The sequence below is a fragment of the Primulina tabacum genome, chromosome 4 (assembly GCF_025594145.1).
Source record: "Primulina tabacum isolate GXHZ01 chromosome 4, ASM2559414v2, whole genome shotgun sequence".
Lineage (NCBI taxonomy): Eukaryota > Viridiplantae > Streptophyta > Magnoliopsida > Lamiales > Gesneriaceae > Primulina > Primulina tabacum.
In genome coordinates, this window is record NC_134553.1 from 21,902,015 (window position 1) to 21,913,158 (window position 11,144).

At 34.2% G+C, this 11,144-nt stretch overlaps 2 protein-coding genes across 4 annotated transcripts in view; both read right to left on the minus strand.

The window, feature by feature from the left end:
* LOC142543188 (uncharacterized) overlaps positions 1–9,722 on the minus strand; it is a 61,664-nt gene extending 51,942 nt beyond the window's left edge. The window contains exon 1 of the mRNA XM_075650284.1: positions 9,526–9,722. The gene's annotated coding sequence lies outside the window, so the exon portion shown is untranslated. The remainder of the gene's footprint in view (positions 1–9,525) is intronic.
* On the minus strand, positions 6,766–8,653 carry LOC142543189 (uncharacterized). 3 transcript variants are annotated; one of them, XM_075650287.1, is made up of 4 exons: positions 8,482–8,653; positions 7,917–8,096; positions 7,661–7,714; positions 6,766–6,951 (listed from the first exon to the last, which is right to left on the minus strand). In XM_075650287.1, exons 1-4 carry the CDS (start codon positions 8,651–8,653, stop codon positions 6,929–6,931), a joined length of 429 nt encoding a protein of 142 aa, XP_075506402.1. In that variant the 3' UTR covers positions 6,766–6,928. The 3 variants fall into 3 exon arrangements, with proteins under 3 accessions (XP_075506402.1, XP_075506401.1, XP_075506400.1); XM_075650286.1 differs by having other exon boundaries at positions 7,635–7,714; XM_075650285.1 differs by lacking the exon at positions 6,766–6,951 and having other exon boundaries at positions 7,577–7,714.
* Positions 9,723–11,144: the final 1,422 nt, after the last annotated feature.

An 11,144-nucleotide genomic window follows, 5' to 3' on the forward strand; every position in this document is an offset into this window, starting at 1 on the left:
GGGAAAGAAGAGATATTGGTCAGATGTGATTGAAGAGACAGCTGAGCTGGTAGTCAAATTTGATAGAATGAAGACTGCGCAAAGCCGACAAAAGATTATGCGGATAAAGACGAAGGGACTTGGAGTTTGCAGTAGGCGACCACGTGTTTGTTAAGATAGCACCCATGAAGGGTGTTATGCGTTTTGGCAAAAAGGGCAAGCTTAGTCCTAGATTTATTGGCTCATTCGAGATTTTGGAGAGGATTGGACCTAGCTTATAGAGTGGCATTGCCACCCGCACTTTCTGGAGTTCACAATGTGTTCCACATTTCGATGCTGCGGAAGTACATGTCTACCCATCACATGTGCTTAATTATGAACCTCCTCAACTAACTCCAAATATGTCGTATGAAGAAAGACCTGTCCAGATTCTGGCTAGACAAGAAAGACGACTGCGTAACAAAGTCATTCCAATGGTCAAGGTCAAGTGGCTGAATCACTCGGAAGAGGAAGCTACTTGGGAAACCGAGAGGGACTTGAAGAGTCGCTATCCGGATCTATTCGGTAAGTTCTAATTTCGAGGACGAATTTTGTTTAAGGGGGGGAGGAATTGTAGGTCCAAAATTAGACGACGTAATCCAACTGCATGCGAATCTAGGAATTATGAAAAATTGAGTAATTAATTGATTTAGTTGCTAATTAATTATGTGACGTACTTGTTTATATGCTAAATGAGATTTATTTGTCATCATGTATAAAAAAAATGTATTTTTAGGAATATTCAAGTGACGATCGAGGAACGGGGACCGAGGGCTGAAGACAACGTAAATATTTTTATTAAATATTATTTTATTATTAAAAGATGGTCGATACTTTTTAGTATTTTGTGAAATTAAGGGTTTGAGGTGATTTTATACGCCGGGCGTAAATTTTATCTGTGTTTGTTTTTCAACTAAAATTAGAGCTTTTTGGCAACCCGGCTAATAAATTCACATATTAATTAAAGAAAAACTTTGGTATTATTTTATTTAAATCCTAATTTAACTAATGGGCTAAATTTTATGGCTTAATAGGCCTAAGCCTACTTAGGGATTTAATTAGTATTTAATGTGTTAAAGAGATCCCAAACCCTACACTCTAGACACAACACACGGCCACACCTTTTCAAAAATTCAGAAACTCTTTCAAGCACACCACACACACACCTCACGGCTGCCCACTTCTTTTGGAGGGGTTTTTCGAAGGTTCTAGCATCAAACCAAGCCATCGCCGCGTCCCGTTCTTCGTCGTTAACGGTTTTTCGTGCGTGTAAACGCAAAGGCACGCCATACATCTCCTTTTCTCATCCATCATATCATAATATTGTTTAATTATTGTATGCATAAAGAACATGATTTATTTTTTTTGTATTTTCGGAATATGACATGCACATGGAGAAAAACCTAAGATTTTTTATGCAAACTCATGTTTTTATCATGTAAAGGGGCTGCCATGGTTTTAGGTATGAACTAGTAGTGTTTATGCATGATTTAAGGTCTTAGAACACTCACAACTCTCGGCTAAACAACATGAAACAAGAACAAGCGGAACTTGCTGTCATAAGGTAAAGGGGTGCGGGTTTGGTACCCCACGGCTGGGAAATGGCTGGCTTCTGTCTAGGGGCAAACTAGAGTCGTGGGGAAGCCTAGGGGAGAATCCTAGCCAGGCTAAAACACGAGTTAGGGGCTGGGGAAGAGTCCTAGCCATGCTAGGACTCCACCCGAGAACCCTGCACAGATTGGTGCAGGGTTTCCGCAAGGGTCAAGGGATTGAGGGGCTCAACTTGGGGTCACGGGCTGGGTTAGGAGGAGTCCTTAAGGTCCTAGGTGAGTGTACATGGGTCTGGTTCCAGGGCTGGGTCCTACGTATGGTCCTAAGCACAAAAAGAAGAGTCCTAGTCACTATGAGAGTTCTCGGCCAGCATGGGTTTGGGGTTGGAAGCTTCGTTTTTGGCTTTGGGTGAGGATTCCGTGAGTTTCCTAGGTCCAGTAGGGTACTCCAGCATGTTGGGTAGGTTCTGGTTCGTTATGGTCCGAGGGTAACTCGATGAAATTAAGAGATGGCTCGGGATCGAAGTTTAAGTGTCAAATAGGGTGTTTTAAACTAAAGAGAAATTGGAAAACGGCTCACGGGGGGTTGAGTCATGGTCCATAAGGGCTAAAATAATATAAAAAGACTAAATTTAGAATTTAGGAATTTTATATTAAAGTTTGGATTTTTCGGGATTAAAACACCGTCAAAATAGTTAATTGAAGATAATTGAAAAAGTCTAATATTTAAGCCAAATAAAATTATGGAAAAATTCACGTAAGCTTAAATAATTATTTGGGACATGTTAGAGTCATGAAATCAAGAAAAAAGTCGAAAACGTAAAATGTCGAGTCCAGGGGTAAAACGGTCTTTTTACACCGGGAAATTAGTAAAGGTCATGGCAGTGCCCTGAATGCTATTTTTATGAAATATGACTATTTTTAAATGTTTATGAATTGTTCATTATTAATGATGATTGTTATAAGTCTAAGGGATTTTTATGATTTAAGAAGACATTTAAAATATATGTTGCATGCTTGGTTTCAAAAATGAAAAACGTAATGATATTCATGATTTTTTTTCTAAAGTGATGTGAATGAAAAATGTTGAAGGATGTGAAATAATGTGACTAATTCGTTCGTGAGGGTTATGGTCCCGGTGGGAGCCCGACGAACGTGTTTCCATCATTGCGAATATGTAGAAACGGATATGTGGTAACGGTTTTGTGGTAACGGAAGAATGGGAATATCGTGAGGGGAAAAGGCCCCAGAGGGAGCCCATTTATGGGAAAAGACCCCAGAGGGAGCCCCGACGATCGTATTTCCATTCGAATCATGATAGGCCAGGGCCCAGTTGACCGGTGAGAGTGTTGCTCGTGTCCCCCGCCGCCCAGTACTGTGGTTTTATGTAGATGGATCCATCGACCCTCATGAGCATGATCAGGAAAGTCACAATTAACGATCTGAATTCAACAAAAGGAAAAGGAAAATGAAAAGGAAAAAAAAAGGTTTATGATCATGAAAAATGTTTTATGTCATGTCATGTTGAGGAAAAGAAGAAAGGTTAAGGTTTATGGAATGCATCATGAAAATATTTATGAAAATATTTATGAAAATGTTTATGTTCAAGTTTATGCATCTTCATGAAAACGATATTTTAAGTACAAATATTTTTCACCGTTATATGTTGACTGTATTACGTATTACTCGTTATAAAGATTATGGTATGTTGAGTCTTTAGACTCACTAGGTGTGATGGATGCAATGGTATTGAGGGAGGACTTGATGAGTGATTTGACTGGACTGAAGGCGCACACAACCCGAGGACCAGCGCTACATTTTCCGCATTATGCTTTATGATTTTATTTAAAGATTTTAAGACTATTATTTATGCTTTGAGAGATTTTGAGAGGTTTAGTATGGGCTTTACTTTTCAAATTTATTGCTTTTTAGGTTTGGTAATCATGCGACGATTTTATTTTATGACCATTGCACTTGATTTTTAAAATGTTAGATGATTGTTATTTTATTTTAAAGGTTAAAATATTTTAGTGAAAGCCGAAAATTTTAGAGAAAGGAAAAAAAAAATTTCTAGTACTTTTAAAGCAATAAAAAGAGTAGGACGTTTCAGATGTATTGTGGTAGATGACCGGGAGACGCTTGCTACACGATTTTTGCTCGAAAAAAATGCTTAAATCTCCAGATATTTGCAAGAGAAAGGGGTTGCGATGGTGGCTGATGAAAGAGAAATTAGAACCCTAGTTTTTCCCTTCAAATGAAAATTGTAAGTGTGTGTGTTGTCTGTGCCGATGTGTGTGTATAGCGTGTATAGTGTGTGTGATTAGGGAGTTAAATAGGGTTAATTATTTTAATAAAAATATTAATAACCAGTTAACATGCTAAATAAAATACTAATCAAGTATTTAATCCCACTCAAAGATTTAATAAAATAATTAAATACTAAATTTTCAAGATCATAATTCTAAAATTCAAATTAATATTTTTTTTAAAGCTTAAATTCTGAAAATCACTTAATAAATTAAATTAGGCTTTTAAAATACTTAAAATCTCATAAATCATTTAAATACCAATTTTATTCACTTGAATTAAAATACCACAATACTCATAAATCGCCTAAATCGTTTCTGATCTCTTTTCCCGACCCCGTGTTGAATATTCGCCTGAAACATAAAACATAAGAAAACGTTTTAACGTGCATCATATAAACATGTGATAATTTAAAATAATGCAAATTATAAATCATGCAAAAGAAATCATTTTAAAATTAAATAAATAATTTAAAATTTTATTAAATGCATGAGTTTACATGTACGGATTTCTGGGCTCTATAGTTTATGCCATAAACGTTTCAATCATGTGCTGATCTGAAAGAACAATTTGATAAAGTTTACTTGTTGGGTATGTATTATAACAACATCTCACTTGCCTTATAACTAACATTGATTTACGTATTTGTCAAACAATGGTCTTGACATGAGTTTCGTTAATAGATCAACAACATTGTTTGGAGAGACGACTCTCTCAACTAATATGTCTCATCTTCCCACAATCTCTCGAATGATGGGGAACTTCTTCAGTATATGTTTAGATCGATGATAAGATCTTGGCTCCTTTGCTTGCACAATGGCACCAATGTTGTCTTAATACACCGGGATTAGATCAACTCTGTTGGAATAACTCCCAAATCTTTGAAAAAATTCATCATCCAAACAACCTCTTTTGTTTTTGCTGATGCAACTATGTATTTGATATCAGTGGTTGGATATACTGTGGTATCTTGCTTGGAACTCTTCCAAGAGGCAGCATCACCATTAGGCTTCAATATAAATCCATAGGTTGATTTCGAATCATCCACATCTGATTGGAGGCTAGAATCAGAGTATCCTTTCAATTTTAATTACACACTCCCATAGACCATGAATTTCTTTTAGTCATTTTCAAGTACTTAAGAATGTCATTCACGGCTGTCCAATTTGATCTGAAAGGTCTAGAAAATTTCAAACTATGTAACCTGACTGCATGCAATCTAAGGTTTTTATAAAATATGTGTCTAATTTTTTTTTACTGCATTAAATGTATGATTATTGCATGAATATGTGTTTTATTGCATGATTTATTAAGTTTCATGTATTAGGCTTCTAGTAATATTTCGCACTCGAACAAGAAACGAAGACCGGTGATAATTAAGAAAAAATGTTTTTATTAATAAGTATTTTTAATTATTTTTTAAAAATTGAGTCTTGGTAGGTTATTTTTACTCGCCGAATCATATTTTTTAACTGGTACGCAAATTTTAGCAAGTCGTGGGACTTTTTGAAGGTTCGAGCGATATTTTAAAAAACGTATCTAATTAAAATATTTTTCAGTAGTGTTTTTGGGCTTAATGTAATTATTTAATGCATAATGGGTCCAAAATTTTACTTAATCTCATTATTTTTAAGTAAAGGCCCATTATACACTGAATATTATAATTAACCTATCATCCAAAAACCCAACATTCCTAACCCTACACATGGCCGCCTCCTTCATCCTCTGCCAGCAGCCATTTTCGAAATATACAGCAGCTATCCTCCTTTGTTTCTCGAGCTTCTTTCAAAGGACTCCTTCCCCGTCTCTCCGGTGCAAGTTGTACGCGAATATCTCTAAGGTTTCGGGCGTATATATGCAAAGGCACACTCTAAATATCATTTTTCTCATCATTCATATCATTATATGCTGATTTGTGTGTTTATGCATGGGAAATTCTTAGATCTACTATGTTGCTTCCGTTTTGAAAGGTGTTGTCACGAAATATGCATACTTCCCTACATGTACTTCACGTTTGAAAGGGGATTTGTTATGATGCTCGGAATGCGCAATGGAAATTTCGAAAATCATATTTTCATAGCAAGAAAATCGAACACCCCACATAGTGTGTAGCAAATATGAAAATAAACACAAATATCATACATAGTGCGTTTAGAAATTTACATATCAATGACAAAGATTGATTATTGGCTCACTACAAGAATAAATGCTTATGATGACATTCATAAATGTCATCATATTCAATATTTAGTTACATTTAAGTTTTACTTACACCTCCAGCAAATGCCCTCTATTCCAATGTCGTTTTAAACTTCCTGACGTTTTGTAATGTCATTATAAGATGTTAATGACAACTTCATACGTGTTACCAATTATTTATAAAATGACAATTTTAAATGTCAAAAAACTAATGTTTAAAGACATTTATACATGCATTGTTATTATAGTAATAATGCCAAATTTATATGTCAATTAAAATCATTTACAATGATAACTAAAAGTGTTGTGTATGTTATTTATAGTACCAATAAAAAATGTCACTAATGATAGGATATAAGGTTAATTTAAAATGTCTCATTATGTTATCAGTAATGAAACTTACAAATGTCTTCTCTATACTAGTATATAAATACATTGAAAATTGTCATTAATAGTTGTTTATAATGAATTTTGAAATGTCTTCATATGAGTTTTACAATGACATTTTTTATGTACATGATTTAATGTTCTATTGTGACATAAACAATGTCATATTTTACGAAATGTCATCGATTTTCAATATTTTCATGATATAATATTCAAGAATATAGCAAATTAACATAAATACAAATACAAAATTTTAAAATAGAAACTAAATTGCTAATCAATAATTGTCATTAATTTTGCAATAATTAGTGTATAAGAATGACAAATTTGTTACCTCAAAAAACATCTATACCCCAACAAATGTACCAAATGTATTTAGTTTAAGAACTAGCAAACAATTAAATCTTGTAAAGCAAAACATAAGCAAACTTGTGACGTATCTTCATTCTTCACCCATCTCATCTTAATCAAAATCCAATATTCTTGTCACCTACAATAAAAAAATTCATATATTTGTATGAATGAAATAAAATTAAAAAAGCACAAAATAAAAAGATTAAAGTTTAATTCAAACTAGAGAATATCTTACCAAATGATAAATTGGAAAATTATTATTTACCCAAATGCAATAAGGAGGCTCAACCTTGATTTCAACAACTCCTACTCAGAAGAACATTGGCACATCAACAGCGAACACAAGATTTCTATCTAATGTGCATTAAATTGCTTAATAGCAATGACTCCACAAATTGAATAAAAATAAGAAAGTAGAATCCAATCGAAGCAAATTGCAGTAGAGTGGACTAGCTATAAGTCTTGAACTTGTTGATATGAAACAAAAGTCTCAACATTTCACTGACGTACAGACTGGGCATTATTCATATCACCAGAAGCACAGAAATAAAGTAGCCAAGCACAAGTTACTAGTTTGATATAATGATTTTTATCATTCATTTTAGAAGTCCTGGAGTCCTATAAGAGACACGTTCTTTGCATATATAATATAAAACTCAGGTCTATAATTATTACAGTTTCTGTATAGAGCTCCAAGGATGCTCTGGCAAACTTGAAGTACGATTCGCCAGTCAAGGGTTATATTAGCACAACATACCCAAAAAAAACCTCAGCTCTAGCTCAAATCATCACAAATTTTTTGGACAGCAAGACACTAACTTTGTACTTTATTATTTCCTTCTTACGCTGTTGTTCCTTCTTAAGAAGCAAGCTTACAGCAAGCATGTTCCTGTTCATGCCTGTATGTGAAAAACATGAGAATGAGGAGAGCATCAACAAAGGATTTCAAGAGCTGAAAAAAAACTTGTACATGCTGTCTAAATTAACTATATTAAAAATAGTTTTACTGTCTAAACTGACTTTCATCAGCCTTCCTCTTCAAACACACAACTTAATGTTTAACGTAAATAACGAGAAAAACGTTGATTGACATATCATGACCATTAAGATCAGTGCCAGTAGTAGCTTCAACAATATGTGGCATTTGAATCTTCTCGTGAAGAGCACTATTTGCACCATCAGCCTTAATGATGGAATCGACTTTTTCATTACTTAACAGTGCATCCACAAAACCAGCCCTTTGATGTTCCTGGCTGTAGTTTTCTTTTCCCCACATTTCTCCTGAAAATTTTAAGGTGGATGATTTAAAAAAATCATCAAAGATAGTCCTTAGAAAAAGGTGACAGCGGGATTACTTTAAACGAGGCATAAGTTTCAACCAAGACATATTCATTGTTGTCATTTGTCAATTCAAAGCAAAAATCAGATGCTGAAGTAAATTAGTAACAGAAAGACCCTTGTGAGACCTCGTTAAATTGATTAAATTTTTTTAAGAAAATAAGCCAAGTCTTCTGCTTCGTCCCATATTTCTAAGGCTCATCTTCATAACAGAAGTTGTTAAGTTTTATGGTATTTTCTCAATTACTGTGCATATATTTCTTTCTCGGAGAAGACATGAGATAGAATTCAGGAGAATATTTTCATTCTGCATATCATTTTTTGTTACCTAAATGAGGAAGTAGGAAAACCTGGTTATAACCACAAAACAATTGAAGTGGCCATAGATTTCGGATTTTGAAGAAAACCAAAGGGATTATCCAGATATTAAGTTGGTAGCAAGAAAAGAGATACAGAAAAATCATCTTCTTCGATGTGAGGCAAAGGCAGCTGTGTGACATATCCAAGAATTCCTATACATGTGAACATGAAGAGGGTTGAAATTGTGGCTCTCGTTCGCCCTTCAATCAGCCACGTCCATAGTATGTAACCCGTTTGCATCCCCACAAAAACCTGCTCTGTAGTTCTTAATTATTGATCACAAAAATATGTGTGTCACGACAAGCTGAAACACCAATTAGTCAACAAGAGAAAATATTTTATCAAGTCAATCACTATGAAAATTCTTATCTTCAATTAATTAATGTCACAGCTCATACCATGTGAATTAGTAACAAACACGCAGAAACAAACTTGAACGGGTCTCAACATCAAATCTCAAGTTAAATACACAGTGAAGTAAAACACCAAAACATCTTTTTCTTTGACAAAAGAGCTTGGCATGTGCATTTCATAAATAAGGATAAAGAAACACTCATCGATTAACCGATTTATAGTTATTACTTTGGGACCATTTTTGTTATATGAGAATATGTAAAATAAAACTTATTATTTGAAACCACACATGTTTGCCACTATTTTGACATTCTCACAGCTTTCTAAAATTTCTTTAAAAAAATCAAAAATTTTAATTTCAATAATATCAATATTAATTGTCTGGCTCCGAAGTTGTTGGACATAAAGAAAGTATACAACATGAACATTAATGTCCCGTATTGAGTCGAACTAAAAGGGTATTAAGAGCCGGGTAGACGGAGAGCATCCGGTTGAGGCTCATCGTGGCGGCGAATCCCAAATCGTACGGTGCCACCATTGAGGGGACCATGTGGAGTGTGTAGTCCACAAACATGAAGAACAACATAGAGGCGTCGAATGCGCACGACACTAACAACCAATACAACACAAACAACCAAGAATCGAATTCAAATCTCACCTGAATCGGCAAATTAATCTCGCACAGACAACTTCGATTTCTTCTCGATTCCGTACAGAAAAAGGTGTATGGGCTAGGGAAGAACTTCCTCAACTCTACGCTTCTTGTCCGGTGCTCTAGCGGCGCTCGCCGAAAAACGTCGTGGTGAGGGAGAGAGCAACGGGAGTAGGGTTGGGGACGTTCTTTCTTTCACGGGCTCCTTTCCTTTTTTTACCTTTTAATTAATTTTTTTTAAGTTTTTTAATGAAGAAATATTTGGGTTGGATAAATATTGGAGGAGGAAAAATAATTGTTTCACTCCATATAAAAAATGACATCAATTAAAAATGTCAGGATAACTAATCTAATATGTTTTTTTTATTTTACATATTATTAATTTTTTACAAGTGTCATTATTAAGTATTTGTAAAAAAATTTAATTAAAAGTGTCTACAAAAAAGTGTCACAATGGCCATTTATTGTTGTAGTGGCTACAACTAAGTTGTATGTAAACAACATAGCTCTTGAAAGGTTCACCCAATCTACAAGCTTCCTAGAGCACTCCTTGCTCAAATGAACATTTTCCTTCAAATTAGGTCCATCACTAGCTTAATAGATCCACTCTAATTTTACACTAGAAAAATTAGAGTATTTTTTTTGAGAAGTCAATACTTTCCTCAACAATTGAAGAAGCAAAAATCGTAGAGAATTGTGTTGAAAATTTAGGCCAAGTGGTTGCTTGGAGGAGAGAAGGTTGAGTTTTTTTTATGTATGAAAAAGTAAAAAGTGTCATGTGCATTCCATGTCTTGTTTATTGAAAAATTTGCCTCCAACCTTCACCTCTCAAGCATGCATTTTATTTAAGCTTGTAACAATTACAAAAACCCATGCAATTTTATTTAAATATCTCAAACACATTTGAAACCATTTAAACTTTACTTGATTTTACTCAAGCCCACTAGTTGAATACTTATTTCTAATTGGGCTCTACAAGATCCAATGTTATTTAATTAATTCAAAAATAGAATTAATTTAACTATTTGGACTCTACTAGATCCACTAGTGTTTAATTAATTCAACACTTTAATTAATTTAATTTAGTCCATAATAATGTTTATGAAAATCATAATTTTCAAATACATTATTTATTTGAGCCATCTTTTAATTAAGGAACACTTCCACAAATTAAAAGTTACATTTCCCATAATACTCTTATAGAAGTCATATCTATATTTTTCTTTGCGCTTATAAACTCCTTTATAAGCCGTTCAACACATTGAACTCTTTTTCGTCTCAATAGGATCTAGAAAGTTAGCACTTGTGTGACCCTCAATGGTTCAATGATACAACTGGCCGTAAGTTCACATCTCAATGTGATTTGGGACTAAACATGTCCTTATATGAGCATACCCCAGTTGTTCCATTCTTACTTATCAACTCTTTGATAATAAGAACGTCAGAACTCAAGTCTAATAGTACGCAACCAACCATGTTAAACGCCTAGCAGCATCGCTTACATGATTCCCAAGGTATCAAATGAAAGTCCCTGCAAGAACTATTTCATTATAATTAACGTACAGTACGGTCCCTTCATATCATATATCCCGACCGATTCGACAACTATTGGTATATCCAGAGTT

What these genes read in the sequence shown, in the direction of transcription:
- LOC142543189 (XM_075650285.1), bottom strand. Translation starts at nt 8,653, where the DNA reads ATGTCACACAGCTGCCTTTGCCTCACATCGAAGAAGATGATTTTTCTG. An exon ending in TTTCCTACTTCCTCATTTAG is followed by an intron (nt 8,097 to 8,481) that starts GTAACAAAAAAT and finishes TAAAATTTTCAG; the next exon opens with GAGAAATGTGGGGAAAAGAA. An exon ending in TACTGGCACTGATCTTAATG is followed by an intron (nt 7,715 to 7,916) that starts GTCATGATATGT and finishes TTTCACATACAG; the next exon opens with GCATGAACAGGAACATGCTT.